The following is a 16,355-nucleotide window of genomic DNA, read 5'->3' as shown; positions in this document are numbered from 1 at the left end:
AGTGTGTAAATTAATAAATAGTTTAAAATCAAGTTTCAAATTATAAATAATTAATTTGATAAAGGAGTTGAATAATTATTTAATTAATTAATCAATAGAAAATAATACATGCGAATTATTTTTTTGTTGGCGTGCGATTTTCTTTCTGGTTCTCTTCATGGCGAGACGCAAGAAATTGAATCAGAAGCCTGACATTTGTTCTTCTGTGACTGAGATCTCTTCAGCCAAGCTCTCTAACGAGGAGGGTTTGATTGGTGTTGAGGATGAGCCACCGATTGTTATGGAGGAGATTTTCAAGGATTCAGTGGCGAAATTTCTTGAGATTGGGGAAAACCTATCATCAGCAGCGTATGAGGTAAAACGTGGTACTAAGTGCTCTAATTTGAAATGGAGTTAGGAGGATGCTAATGCGAGCGATTTTCAAAACTTGGCTAAGGAAAAATGGTCCCAATTTCGAGCAGCGATGCCTCACCAGGGTGGAACTCGCCTGAATTATGAGGAACCATTGTTGCGAGATTGTAAATTGATTGCTTAGGTGGATGTGGAGGAGATAGAAGTGGAAGCTTCTTTCTGAAATTCAGCAATGGTTTGTATTGTCCTTGGCGCCAACCCCCCATTTGTAGTATTTGAAGGATTTATAAATAAACTATGGGGAAAACTGGGTATTGAAAGGATAGCTCGAATGAACGCCGGCTATACCCTTGTGAAATTTAGGGATGAAGCCATGCGTGATATGATTTTGGAAGCTGGAGTCGTGCGCTATGATAGGAAGCCAGTAATTCTGAGGCTATGGTCTACTGAATTTGACACAATGAGGTTAGTGAAATCTGTTCCTGTTTGGGTTAGGTTGCCTGGTCTTGGATTGCAATATTGGGGAGTTAAGTGTTTGAGTGCCCTTGTTAGTACCATTGGCAAACCTATGCTGGTTGATATGCTTACCAAAGACAGATCAATGGTGAAATTTGCAAGAGTTTTAGTAGAGGTGGAGATTTCAGATAATGTTCCTAAAACTATTAGTTTCCTTAATGAGAGAGGCCAATTGATGGAACGTCTTCTGGAATATGAATGGCTGCCTACTCAGTGTCAAGGCTGTAAAATTCTAGGTCATCCTGCAACGAATTGTAATCGAAAACAAGGAGCTGTGTGGAGGAAAAAAGAAATGAAGCAAGGGCCAAAGCAATCAGAAGATATGATAGGTCAGACCATTGTTGAACCCCCTACTGACTCATGTCCAAAGGAAACTGACAGTGATTTAATCTTAGATGATACTCAGAAATTTGCTGCAAAGGAGGTATGTGTTACAAAACCTGGGCAGGATTCAGATTGGATTACTCCTAAACGTTTAGGGGGAGTTAAACAGTCTGCACCAGCAACTCAGAATTTGATGAAGAATTCATATAGTGCTTTGCAAGATCGGATAATGGAGGTCACGAATTTGGGACTATCTACAACAAATATTTTCAATGGAGGATTGCAACATACTTAACTGGAATGTAAGGGGCCTAAAAAAAAGGGATAAACAGAGATCCCTTCTTATTTTTTGCTGTTTAAATAAAATTGGTTTAGGGGTGTTTCTTGAAACCAAGCTTCGGGGTTATAAAATTGAGGAGATGATGACAAATGTTTTTGTTGGCTGGAATTATTATACTGGTTTGGCTATTGAAGGTAGGATTCTTCTGGTTTGGCAATCTAGTCTAGTGTCTGTTGAGGTGCTTTAGGAAAGTAATCATTTTATTCACTATTGAGTGAAAGCTTTAGGCACAGGCAAAGAATTCTGTTTGTCTTTCATGTATGGGAGGAATACGATAGAGGTGCGACATCATTTATAGCAAGCTTGGGCTGTTATGCATTTTCCAGTTAAACCGTGGCTATTGGCTGGGGATTTTAATACAACTTTTGATTTTGACGATTGTCTTGGTGGGCGTGCAATTACTGAATTGGAAATGGAAGATGCTCAGAGGTGGAGGGCTCTTGGTATGGCAGATGAATTGCGCACTAGTGGTTCCCATTATACTTGGTCGAATAAACAAGAAGCTGAGGCCCAATTTTTTTTCCAAATTGGACGTAATTTTCAAAAATGAAGATTGGATGGATCTATTTCCTCAGTATGAAGCCTTTACTAATTGGGATGTTTTATCTAATCATTGTTACTGCATCATTAAGTCCATGCAAGCTTTGTTTTCAGGGATTAAACCATTTAGATTTTATAACATGTGGTCTGAGCATGCTGAGTTCAAAGACATTGTGCTGCATAGCTGGTCTAAGACTTTACATGCCCATCGATTAGAGCGAATTCTAAGGAAATTGGTTAGGCTTAAGCATGTTCTTCGCCAGTTCAATAAAAGGGAGGTTGGTGATGTCGTTTACAATTATTCAGTAGCTAAGGATCACTATCAATCTGCTCAATATAATCTTCAAAAGGACCCTCATTCCACTGAGCTTCAACGTGCAGAAAGGTCTGCTTGTGAGGTTTTTACTTGCCAATCTAGACTCTATGAAAGTTTTCTTCGGCAAAGAAGCAAGATTACCTGGTTTTGTTTCGGTGACGAAAATACAGCCTATTTTCATGCTTGTCTGAAACAGAGGAAAGCTGCTAATCGGATCCCCTCTTTTTTGGATGATACAGGTCAACTAAATGATGAATTTGAGGATGTAGTTGCTCATTTTATGAATCATTTTCACAGCGTCATGGGCAATCCTAGTTCGGCCTCTTCTCCTATTCAGAAAGATTACTTTATACATGGTGGTACTTTGACTCTGGATCATCAACTGAGTTTTCTGAAACCATTTACTAAGAAGGATGTGGAATTAGCTCTTTTCAGTATTAACTTTATCAAAAGCCCGGGTCTTGATGGGTATGGTTCGGGCTTCTTTAAAGTTATGTGGAAAGACTTAGGAGATGAAATTGCTACTGCAATATTGGGGTTTTTTTTATCATGGTGTTCTTCCAGCCGAAATAAATAATACAAGCCTCTCGCTTATTCTTAAAGTAAAGACTCCTACTAAGGCAGTGGAGTATAGACCGATAGCGTGTTGTAATACGCTTTACAAGTGTATTTCGAAAATGCTCTGTATGAGACTGGCTAGGGTGCTTCCTCTATTAATAAATCAAAATCAAGGAGCTTTTGTCAAAAATCATTTGTTGGCTCACAATATACTCATTTTCCAGGATATTATTAAAGGCCACAATTGGAAAAATATTTCCCATCGGTGTGTGATGAAGATCGATCTTAGCAAGGCATATGATACCATTGATTGGAAATTTTTGGAGGACATTTTGAGAGCTTACTATTTTCCCAGCCGTTTTATACACTGGATTATGGTATGTTTAAAGGGTACGTCTTACTCTATATTGATGAATGGTAGATTACAAGGGAGTTTTCTTGGTAGGAAAGGATTAAGACAAGGGGACCCTGTATCACCCTTGCTGTTTGTGTTAGTCATGGAATACCTCACTAGACTCCTTATTCAAGCTTCTCATAAAAAGGATTTTAGATTTCATCCTCATTGTCAAAAGTTGAATCTTGTTAGTCTTTGTTTAGAAGATGACCTTGTGCTCTTTTGTAAGGGGTCTCCCAGATCGGTCCAAATTCTCCAAGAGAGTTTCACTTCCTTTAGTCAAGCGTTTGGTCTTTCAACTAATATGACTAAATCTCATGTTTATTTTGGTGGTTTGAAAGAAGAGGATTCGCGGAGCATTTTGGACAATCTAAAATTTGCTGAAGGTGCGTTTGCCCTATGATATCTTAGGATCCCTCTCCACCCTACTAAATAGAAGGCTGGAGACTGTGGTGTAATAATTAAAAAGATTAAACTTCGGCTTCACTCGTGGTCCAGCCGTCATCTTTCTTTCATTGGTCGAGCCCAGCTTATACATTCAATGTTGTTAGGCATCAGATCTAACTGGATGAGCATCTTTCTTCTTCCCCAGAGTGTCACTCGTGAGATAGACCAACTGTGCATAAATTTTTTATGGGGTTCTAAAGACAACAGAAGCAAACTGCATTTTACTGCTTGGGACCATGTTTGTTTACCAAAACGTTTTGGAGGCATTGGGTTTAAGGAAGGGTCCAAACGGAACAAAGTGTTGTTAGCCAAGTATGTTTGGGCTCTTTCCTCCAAGCAAGATCTTCTCTGGGTGAAATGGGTTGATGCTCTCTATCTCAAAGGGAAAAACTATTGGGAGTACAATCTCAAGGCTGATGTGAGCTGGTATTGGAGGAAGTTAGTTAATATGAAATCTTTCTTATCTCTTGCTGATCTTGAGGCTGCGGTTTCCAACAGGAAACTAAATCTGAGTTTTCTATATAATAAGTTGCTGAAACAGGAGAGGGTTAACTTTGCTAATGTTTTTTGGTGTAATCTCTCTATTCCTAAGCACAGGTTTATTTTATGGCAATCTATCCTCTGTCATCTGCTTACTCGGGATAAACTTGTGCAATGCCATATTCGTCTTGGCTCTTCTTTGTGCCTTGTTTGTGAGCTTGAGCTGGAGACTCATGCCCATTTATTTTTTGACTATGTCTACTCTCAACAAATTCTGCACAGGGTTGCATCTTGGCTGGGAGAAGACATTTGGCCTTCCAAATTCGATGAATGGACCTCATGGCTGGTTGGGAGATCGAAAGGTCTAGTGAAAAAAGTTGCAGCACCAGCTCTTGCTGCATCAATCTATTTTATTTGGCTTAATCGTAACTCTTGTATTTTTAGCTATTCTGCTTTGTCAGTTTCTAGAGTTGATCACTTGATTAAATCTTGCCTGAAAGCTAGATTGTGAAGCCTTTCTAGGAAGAAATTTGGGAAAAAAGAGAAGGTTGTGTTAGAGTTTATTTGTCACTTGTAATTTGTTTTGACTGTTGGTGCTCCCTGTGAGCTTGGTTTGCACTTATTTTGTTGAGGTTCAATATATTTTCCTTTTCATCAAAAAATAATAATAATACATGCCTTGATTTTAAGTCCAACGGGCTTATAATTAAGTGGGAATTTTCTCAGGCCTAAAACCCATGATAATTTCGACCTAGGGCTGATATTATCTATTATTTTATTGATTTTTTAATCAAATTAAATTTCCTGATTGAGTCTATAAAATGAGTGCTAAGTGAGAGTTGAAAACACACTTGTTTCTAGGAAGATCAGAAGATCTAGCAGGTTTTAGATTCTCTCTACAAGCATAAGTCATTTTCTAAGCCTCGTTATTCTTTTCTCTTCTTCTCTCTGTATCTTTCTCATGCGTTGAGAATTGCCCACCCTAGTCTAGGTGATTCTAAGGATACTTTGGAAGGCTGTGAAAAAAATTGAAGAAAGGTTCAATTTTTTGGTAATACTCTACAACAGAAAGGATACAAGGGTTAGAGAAACTAAAGGAGTGACTCATTCATTCCACTGCGTATAATGTAAGTGTTCTTATCATTATTTCTGTTTGAATTCAATTTTAGAAATATTTTTTAGGTTATTTTATATTAATTTGTTTAATATAAGATCTACATGAAAATAAAAAAGATCTTGTATAAGTTTTCCTAACAACTGGTATCAGAGCCTTTGGTAATCTTATTTTCATGCATGAACTTGTTAAAAATTGAATTATTTGATGTGTTGAGTAATTGGATGGATTTCATGTTTTTATGAAGCATATTGAATTTTATGTGATTATTAGCAATTTTAGGTTATTTTATTATGTTTTCTATGCCATTAATTTTTATAAATGCTTTATTTTGTGTAAAACATGGTAAAAATTAATTAGAAAACATTTTTGGATTGAAAAATTGCACAAAAAAAAATTTCGAATTTTTTTTGCCTAGCTGCGAGTCGCGTGCCCATGCCTGCATCACCCTCCCTGCTCGTGCACACTTGCGCGCATCCCCTACCCCCTGCGCACATCCCCCTGCGCGCGCATCTACCCAGCCACCCACACACGCTGAACTATACCCGTGACACTGTTCATCCTGAATTTTTTTTTTTTTTAAATTAAAGAAATTTAAATATGAAATTGATTATTTATAACAAAGCGAAAACTATCAGATTTATTTTACCATTTAAAAATGTTTTTTAAATAAGAAATTTTTGTTGTTTGAGATTTAAATTATTAAATATTTTCTACAAAGATTCAAATTCAAATTTGAAAATAAGCTAACAAATTAATTTGAAATATTTTAATAAATTAAAATATTAGAATTAAGATATCATATTTTAAAGATATTTTCTTTTAAATACTTGTTACTTTTATTAAATATTTATTTGAGTAACTTAGACACTTATGTCTACGATCATTATAACGAGTACACGAGAGATTATGTGAATCGTGATTGACACTTGCTACACAATCTGCATCTGTGTATAGGTATCATTACTACTAAGTATGAAACCATCACCTGACTACCAATGAGGGACAAGCATTTGCTGCTTGCATCATTGGGTGAAAAGGATAGTACTATGTGTCTAAACGATCGAAGCAAGACATGGTCAAGTAGAAAGTGACCAAGGCTTTTAAACCCATGATCACTTGGGGGCATATAGTACATACCGATCGGGGTATACACAAGCAATGAGGACATGACCCTAAGTACTAAGCAAGCTCAAATTTTTCTAGGATATTTGTTCAACATATGTTCCAAAAATGCAAAAGAAAAAAACAAAAAAGGCATTGGTAGGGAGACTCCTAGCCAAGTCTCTTATAGGTTGGTCACCCAGATCGCCTATCAACAATAGGGCGGTCGACCTGGAAGTTTTTTTTCGTGGTACTTGGTGAAGTATCGTACTACTCACATTACCATGGTTGTTATCATGAGAAATGTAAAGGAGTAAGGTTAGTATGGCACATGAAATACATGCATTCAGAGTATACTAATACCTAAACTAATGAGGGTTATGAGTTGATATACTTAGTAAGCATTGGAAATAAAAAATTTCAATCAATACACTGAGTACTCATAACAAAAAAGCATAAACGCATAAAATGTCATATGTAAAAACTGTCAAGTACAAGGTGCCCCACTAATGGCACACAAAAAAAAAAGAAGACAGAGAATAAAAAACCAAAAGAAGACTAACTAGGGCAAGGATTATTGTCTGAAAGACCACCTTGAGTCTCGACAGCCTCATGAGCCAGACACTTCTTAAGCTCCTTCGTTCGCGTCTTCTCGGGTAGGAAATCCAAGTTCAAATCTTTGTTTGACCTCCAGATCAAGTAGAAGCAAGAGAAAGTTGTCTCTGAATACTCATCTCGAGCCTTGTCCTGGGCAGCCTTGACCTCTTACTCCTTCTAGACAAGAGCATCCTTCTGTAGTTGGTCCATGTCGAAAATTAGCTTCTCTTTCTCAACTTCAGATTGTTTGAGCTCATCAGCAAGTTTTCCCTCCATCTAGGTTACCTTGAGAGTCAAATCGGTCACTTCCTACTGTTTAAGCTCCACGGTACTGTGAAAAGTGCTAATCTCTTCATCTTTCAAAGCAATGTCTGCATCCCTAGAGCCAAGAATGCGCCTAAGGTCCAGCACCTCTAGGCGGGCAGCTTCAAGCTTAGAACGAAGGTTGGAAAGCGTAAAAGTATACTCTACAGGCCTATCACAAACATAGGAGACCAATATCAAAGCCTGCAAAAAAAATACAAATGTTAGATAATATCAACACACAAGCTAACCAGACAAAACAAATATGTAGAGGACTTACACTCTGAATGTCAAGGAGTGACTTCGTGAGGATGGTGCTCAAGTCCTCATTCTTAATCCCATTAAAAGCCATTGTCGTCTACTCCATATGGGATGCTTGGTACATGATGGCACCTAAATTTTGTATGGCAGACTGGTGTGGCTTAGATAAGGGAGTAGGCATAGAAGATGAGACACCTGCATTAGTGATACTGGGAGGAACTGACGTAGGCAAGGATGGATCTACCTCTTCAACAGGACTAGATGCCAAAGGAGTCGGAGGAGGCACCTTAGGAGGAACCTCTGTTATCGACTTAGGCTCAACCCTGGCCCTCTTGGCTGCTCAGATGGAAGGGCTAGTCTCGGTTGGAGTCGACCTTTGTTGGGTGTGAACAAAGCCGAACATACCTAAACCTGCAAAATAAGATCAAATATTAGTGGGGTATCAAATACAGACAAAACATAAAGTAAAGATGATAAAAGTGTCGGACATTTTGAATGAGATTTGGGTTCGAATGTGGCTTCATCAAAATCATATGAAGCATGCAGTGAATGAGAAAATGCACCCACCTCATCACCCTCTTGTTCAGCTAGCATGGGCGAAGAGGGTACCTCCTTGATATGAATAGGTCCCAGGAAGTCTATGGGATTCACGGGCTCGGGACCATCTTCATCCGGAACATCATCGACAGTAGAAGGAAACAACCCAACCTTCCTAAGGTTCTCTAAAGTAATGAGGGTCTTGACATTCTTCTCCTCAGGGGTCATGGAAATCAACGCCTTAGCCCTAATAGTCATAGCTTGGGTCCGGAGCGGTCTATAAAAAGGCCCCTACGTGCTTAAACTTGGAGTAGTTGGCCTCTGCATCCTTAGTGAAGAAATAATTGTACACATATCTAAACGCCTTGCTATTTACAAAGATCTCTTCCAAGAAGGTTTCGGTACTCTCGCTCGTATAATGGTGGAAGTAGAAGTACCCCGAGTTACACTAAGAAGGGTTCGTCTTCAGATCAAATAAGTAGTGGATCTCATGAGGTACCGGAGCAACCCATTTCCTACGATGATAGATAATGTACAACGCATATAACACCAAGATCGCGTTGGGAGCCAGCTGAGAGGGACTAAAACCAAAATAATCTGCCACACTCCGGAAGTATGGATGAAGAGGAAGTAGGGTGCCAACTTGATAGTAGAGCGTGTCCAGGCACAGATACCTAAAGGGGGGTCCTCAGCTTTGTCATCTGGACCAGGGATAGTAATAGAAATGCCAGAGAGGTCAAAGGTCTTCCTTAAGTTCTTTACCTTCTCTTTAGTCATGTCAGAGGCAACCCCTTTGAACAAAATCACCCGTAATCAGCAAGATGAGACTTCTCAACCGGTTTCCATATGATCTCACTTGCAAAGGTAGCCCCAGAATCTGATGAATGGAATTCTTTTTGTCGCTCTTCTTTTGTTGTGCAACTAGCGAGATTGTCTTGCTCTTGGGAGAAGAGCGAACCACCTTAGGCCAGAACCTATGAATAGAACACTCTTGAGGGTAAGTAACTTGGCGATGAGAGCCCTCAGTATGTTCTCGTTGAGAAGAAGAGTGATGGGGAACCCGACTGGTATCCTGGTTCAAAGGACGTTGCAAGGAGTCTCGCAGAACGAATAAATTCCGCTTAGAAGAATGACTTTGCTGAGATGTGCCCTTAGAGCCTCGGGGAGTACTACGCTGAGAAGAGATATGAGAAGAGCCAGGCAAAGAACCCTGAGTGATTTTCCTGGAAATATGAGGATTATCTTCATATGGTTTCCTAGTTGTTTGTTTTACTCTCGCCATTGGGCTATACCTTTTCAATAAATCTTCCTCACTGAATAAATATAAAGCGAAGCGAGGGAAAATCCTTTTCACCCTTTCCAAGAACTCCTGTGGAGTACGCTCACTTACAGACTTATTTGACGAAGAGGAGCTAGACATCTGCAACAAAAGAAAAATAAAGAGTAAAGTTAGTACATCAACATAATGAAGCCAATAGCTGGGGGCATATCCATTACTAAGGAGCAAAACTGAAGAAATCGAAGGAAAATTCTTTTAGGGTCCCGGGTGGTCGGCCTATGGTTGGGTTGACCACCCTAGATTTTGGAACCCTGGAAATTGCCCAAGGAGTATGGTGGTTGGCCTATGCTAAGGTTTAGGCTGACCACCTAGGCCTGGGAATCCTGTTAATCGCCCAGGACATGGGAATGCAGTCTAGAGTTGAATTTTGTAGCTCTAGAAATCGCCCAATCATAGGGTCTATAAGCCTAAAAATCGCCCAGCCTAAGGAAGCCCAAGGGATGGTCGGCCCATGATGGAAGCCCTAGTGGTGGTCGGCCCATGATGAACTTCACAAGCCTGGAAATCGCCCTGCCTAAGGGAGCCCTAGGGATGCTTGACATGTGATGGGATGTGTAGGCCTTGAAATCGCACAGAGGCAAGGGAAACCCTATGGGTTCTCGACCCATGATGAGATGTGTGAGCCTGGAAAATGCACAAAGCTCGACCCATGATGGGATGTGTAGGCCTGGAAATCGCACAAGGCAAGGAAACCCTAGGGGTGGTTGGCCCATGATGGAATTTACAAACATGGAAATTGCCTATGCCTAGATCTGAAACTCTGGGAATCACCTATGCCTAGATGCGAAGCCCTAAAAATCGCCCAACCCTAATTTTTATAAGGGAAATTGCCCGGGCTGGTGAATTTGAAGGTGGTCGGCCTACTGACCTCTAAACCCTAAAGCATCACGCAAAAAGAGGCAAGGATCCAGCCAATTTTTTATTAAAAAAAAGTCTTTGGTATAAACAAGTTGGTTGTTTTGAATCAAAGTGGACTAAAGTAAGGAAAGTCAGACAGATTCATCAAAGACGTAAAGATTGGGAAAAAAAAATACTTAGCAAAAAGAAGATACGCAAAGTTGATGAAGAATTGGAGAATTCCACAGCTCATAATTTCCTGAAGGAGGCACATGGGTCAGGGTCTGATGAGTGATGCCCTACTTATAGCCTCCCAGGTTAACCAAATTTATAGGAATTCAAATTCCTTAAAAAATATCTTATATTTTTAGGAATTCAGATTCCTTGAAAATATTTTGTATTTTTAGGAATTAATTTCCTTGAAAAATATATTATAGTTTTAAGACTTCAAAACTCCTTGAAAAATATATTATATTTTTACGACTTCAAAACTCTTCGAAAAATATATTATATTTTTAGAAAATCAAAATTCCTTGAAAAATATTCTAGATTTTTAGGAAATTAAATTTCCTTGAAAAATGTAATTATTTTTAGGAACTACAACTATCCATGAAAAATACGTGCTGAGAAAATTATCGATATTTGGTAAAAGTACTATGTAATGTCCCGAGGGACTTTGCTGATAGAATACTGCTACGATATGTTTCTCGAGCCAGATCAAGTTTACTGTAATGTTGAACACAGTACAATAAACTTGGGGGGCAAATGTTATCCCTCAAAATTCAAGAGATGACGTGGTGAATGAGAAAGTGACACGTGGCATCACAAGTCATGGAAAAACGACAAAGTATTGAAAAAAGACCGATGAGAAAAAAAGGATAGGTCCAGGACCTATAAGGAAGTCGACCAGGCCTAAACCCCCTAGGGGTGGTCGGTCTGGCCCTAGCCCCCTAGGGGTGGTTGGCATGACATGCTCAAGAGCCACATGGGTGGTCGACCCACCCTATTCTTCATAGGGTGATCGACCTAAACTCCCAAATAAACTTTGCTGGATAAAGTTCACGCTTGTTCAAGCTAAAATCAACAAGCCTAGCACCCAGAAGATCAGCAGGCCTAGCACCCAGAGGGTCATTGGGCCTAGTACCCAAGTCTCATAGACCAACCAAGACTTAGCGTTTTCCCGAAGGTTTCAATCGTACATTGTCAACCACGATCTAGAGAAACAATGAGAAGACCCACAATCTCATAATCATGGGGAGGTGGATACATATCTCCACTCACAATGATCGTGTACCAAACCACGATCCCCCATCTTGCTGATCATTTTACAGCCCCTAGGTACTATAAATAAAATACCCAGATCTTCATTTAAGGGGGTTTGATATTGGATCGATTTGGAGAGAGATATTTTATGGGCAGAAACTCTGGGAAAATTAACTGCGCGTGAACACTTCAGTTCATCTGTGTAATGGTCTATCGAGTAATTCAATACTAAACACTAAGTGGATTAGGTTATTACGATTCATCAGAACACAGCTGAACCACTATAAATTTTGTGTGTGTTTGTTTAATGCCCAACCATGTCACAAGAAACATGCATTTGCTCGACATTCTCCCAGATGACGCCTCTACACCGAGTGCATATTGGATAAGTCTTCCAGCTTTCATTCCTGCTTGCTCCAATAAGTGGAGGTACCACTACCTGAGCTCCATGCTCTCCAACACTTTCTTGCTCAATTTGATTTCCTGCGCTCTCAACAACAAGAGCCTTCCCTACCACCTGAGTGTAGGTAGAGATTTCATGCACTGAGGCAACTCTAACGCCCTAAGCTATCCTAAAATTCAATCCTTGGATAAATTTTTCCTTTCGAGCTATATCTGTGGGTATCTTATCAAAAGAGAACTTGGCCAACCCATCTAATCTGTTAACATACAAAGTTACTGATGCCCTGCCCGGAACCAGGTTCATAAACTCATTCACCTTAGCAGTCTTGGCTGCATCACAGTAATACCTTTTATTTAACAGCTGCCTAAATTCTTTCCAATCCATCATAGCTATGTCTCGCGTCTAGGATACTACTTCCAACCATGTCTAGGCATCATCCTACAATACATATGTAGCACAGATCACCCTATCATGACCCACCAGCCCCATACTGTCAAGAATGGAACTGATCATCCCCATCCATTGCTCAGCTCTAAATGGATCTAGGCCTCCCTCAAAGACTAGAGGGTAATACTACTGGAATCTTCCACAAAGAAATTCCCATCTATTCTCAACCCTAAGCTGAGCCAAAACTGGTGCCACTCCTGGCACAACAAAGGAAGAGGTGTTCCCCAACAAGATCCGTTGTTGCTTCAAACACCTAATTTCTTCCTCCTGCCTCTGCAATCTTAATTGCAAATCTGTAAGCGTTTGCTGGAAATTCTGAGGGGCAGATGAAGAACTCAACCCCTGGCTGAGACTCCCAGCCTCAGTATAACCACCACCAGGCCTCATTATCTGCCTTGGATACAAACCTGCTGATTGAGTCTATAGTAAATAACTTGACCCATTAAACATGATGAACATATCAAGAGCTTTTCCCACGGGAACAATCTTAACACACCACATTCACAAACCACTTTTGCATTTACAAACTCACTGTAGTGGTAAACACATGCCCATGGCATTCATTCATTAATCATAATCCCTGCTCTTCCAACATTCACACCATGCCTTCAACTCCAGCATGCAAATAGCACAATTATATATGTTCATGGAGCAAGTAATCATATGATCACATTCATATATGTTCACGGAGCATATAATCATATAGTCAAGAGCCACGCTTTATCAGAATCTCATGCTCCCTAATATAATGTGTAGGTAAAGCATTTACAATCTATTTGAGAAGTTAAGCACATAACTACAGAAATAGTTACCATTCCCTAAGTGAAGCTATCTTCAGTGACGAGTGTACATGTCCAGCTTGTCTTCAGGAACCCTTAACCTTGGCTCGCTCTAATACCAAGTTGTAACGCCCTAAACTCCAGGGACCATTACGGTGCGCCTTTTAAATAGTGCTAAACTTGTTAATCGAGTCATTTGGCCATAATTGTGTAACTAAGTATGATTAACAGTTTAGGGATTAAAAGATTTGGTTAAGAAATAACGTTTCACTAAAACATTTACTGTATACATTGGGATCCCAAAAATATAATTTAAAGGTTCATTACAAGAAAATACAACCAGCCGATCTAAGCGGCAAAATAGGGTTTAACCCTAGTCCTCTTTCAACCCTTGGTCGTGGCGCTCGAGCAGCCGCATATGTACACATCGTCACCTAAGCTCTCCAACTCAAGGATGGTCCAGCTTTCTTCTACCTTTACCTGCACCACATAGCACCCGTGAGTCGATGCCCAGCAAGAAAACTCAATATGCTCATGATCAATAATATCATGTCATCAAAATCATATTTGGCATGCCTAGCAAATATAGCTCTATTCAAGCATGCAAATAAATTCAAATAATGATGGGGTATCCAGGATAAGAAATCATGCCCTCCTGATTGGATGACTATCAAGTCAATCCTAATTAGATGAGTGATTCAACACTGGTGGTTCCGTTAACCATAATGAGTGACTGACAAGCAAGTCACCACGGGGCTCAGCACCCACAACCATGCAAATTATGATCATTATAATCATATAGAGCTTATAGCCCTGAACAGATGAGTGAATATCACTTTGAGGTTCTATTAAACCATCATGAGTGACTGACAAGTAAGTCACTACGGGGCTCAGCACCCATAGCCATGTGACGAAACAGTCACCTGGGCTTTCTGGCAATAGCTCTAATTAGATGAGTGACTGACGAACAAGTCACTACGGGCTCGGCACCCACAGCCATGTGACGAAACAGTCACCTGGGCTTAGCACCCATAGTCATGTGACTAAACAGTCACTGGGGCTCTCTGGCCCTGGCTCCAATCAAATGAGTGATTGCTGGGTAAGTCACTATGGGCTCAACACCCATAGCCATGTGACTAAACAGTCACTGGGGCTCTCTGGCCCTGGCTCCAATCAAATGAGTGACTGCTAGGCAAGTCATTTCGGGCTCAACACACATAGCCATGTGACTAAACAGTCACTAGGGCTCTCTGGCCCTGGCTCTAAGTGACTAGACTTAGGCTAGACAAGCGATTTTAGTTTTCATCGAACTTGAGGTCGATCTGGCATTAATGCTCATTTGAGTCATTTAATGCAGATGTCAATTAGATCTAATCTTTGTCGGCTTACGTTAAACACGCTAAGACCGTTCTTGACTTATTAGTCAATACCAGGTGACCAGTGCTCAGTACTACTGCCAAACTTGACTAGTGAGTTACAGCTTCACAGTTAATATTGACACCATTGCCAATTTTGACTATTTAGTCAGTGCCATGCACAAGTAAGCAATGCTACCAGGCATATATCATATGTCAAATATCCAAATGTAGGGCATTCAGCATGCTTACTTAACAGTTGCTAGCATAATTATGATCATGCACAAACACAGAGACTCAAGCTCTGATCATCTCATATTCAACATTCATGGCATGCCCTAACCACATGTTTCTCATGCATCACATGCATCACATACTGGGTGTAGTTTTCTTACATTTGGTCCGAGCACAGGTTACCAATAAATGAGCCACAAGCACGATCCTGATTCCAAGCCCCTAGTGATAACCTAGTCACAACCATAATATAAAACCTCATCAAAATGAGTAAATAAATACTTCGAAACCCAACCCAAGCCTCCAGGACATCGAATCCCACTCAACTAGGTAGTATGATTGATCCCAGGCCCTTAGAGTTAAGTTCCCATGACTAAAAACCAAATATGGCAAATTTTTCCCTTAAGAGTTGCGGTCCTCCAGACACCATGCCGTGGCCCGCCCCCAGACAGAGCCTACCTCCTCCATCAGCATGCTTGGGTCGTGACGCCCTAGTACAGGGTCGTGGCCCAACCTCGAACAAACCATTTCTCCTCGTTTTCTCCTTTTTAAAACTTTCCAAAAACCTACCCAAACATCTCCAAACTCAAAAATCAAAGTTCCCAAACATCCCCATTATCCAAAACCAACAAAACCCAAGCTTCAATTCAATCAAAAGCTCATCAAAACACAAAGTCCAATCCAAGCTTAAAAACTTTAAAAATTTATAACTTAAAACTTGAATTACCTCCGATTGAGTTGTTCCCAACTAAATCCTCCGATTAATAAGCTTCTAATCTTCCCTAGGATCACTATGCCTCGATCCTCGCTTGAATCCGAGTCCTAGAACTCAAGTTTTCTTAAAAAATGCAATCGGGAGACAAAAATGGAACTTTGAAGGAGAGAGAACGTTCTGAACGTTACTTTTATTTCTTAACAGGTTACTTCAAGCTTAAGTAGCCTCAAACAAATCCTAATGCTCGGGGTCCTGAAAATGTCCCCGAAGCAAAATAGTCAAAACCTCCAGAATTTCCCCTGGTCTTACTAACTCCCAATTTATCATCAAATATGTATTCCCATTACCCAATAACACGGTAATGCTAAATACCCCTTGACTCACTCTGGGCCAAGTATAAATCATGTTGTGACTTTCCCACTAGCTTACCTCCTAGGATCGTCTTGTGATGAGTAACCCTAGCATAACCAAATAATATAAGGCCCCACACACATCAAATATATGCCAAATATGCCAAAAATTGCCAAAATATGAAAATCACCCAATTAATCAAAAATGGGTTCACATGCATATTTAATACACCTAAACATGCATATAATAATTTAATAACATAATAAATCAATTATGGCCCTCCCGGCCTCCTAATCAAAGTTCTAAACCTTATTAGAGATTTTGGGGCATTACAATATATATATATATACGAAAAGACTCAAGGACACTTGATAGGCTTCAAGAGGTAAATAATTTTGTTCTTGAATAATTGTGTATATGCGTATATGATATATATAAATATGTGTATAT

At 39.9% G+C, this 16,355-nt stretch overlaps 1 protein-coding gene across 1 annotated transcript; it reads left to right on the top strand.

The window, feature by feature from the left end:
- The first annotated feature begins 583 nt into the window (after nucleotides 1-583).
- LOC133821348 (uncharacterized) lies at nucleotides 584-1,486 on the top strand. The gene has a single exon (XM_062253699.1). It carries the CDS (start codon nucleotides 584-586, stop codon nucleotides 1,484-1,486), a length of 903 nt encoding a protein of 300 aa, XP_062109683.1.
- Nucleotides 1,487-16,355: the final 14,869 nt, after the last annotated feature.

The sequence above is a fragment of the Humulus lupulus genome, chromosome 1 (genome assembly GCF_963169125.1).
Source record: "Humulus lupulus chromosome 1, drHumLupu1.1, whole genome shotgun sequence".
Taxonomy (NCBI): Eukaryota; Viridiplantae; Streptophyta; class Magnoliopsida; order Rosales; family Cannabaceae; genus Humulus; species Humulus lupulus.
Note: the sequence above shows the minus strand (reverse complement) of the source record. Positions and strands in the feature narration are given on the sequence as shown.

What these genes read in the sequence shown, in the direction of transcription:
- LOC133821348 (XM_062253699.1), top strand. Translation starts at nt 584, where the DNA reads ATGGTTTGTATTGTCCTTGGCGCCAACCCCCCATTTGTAGTATTTGAA.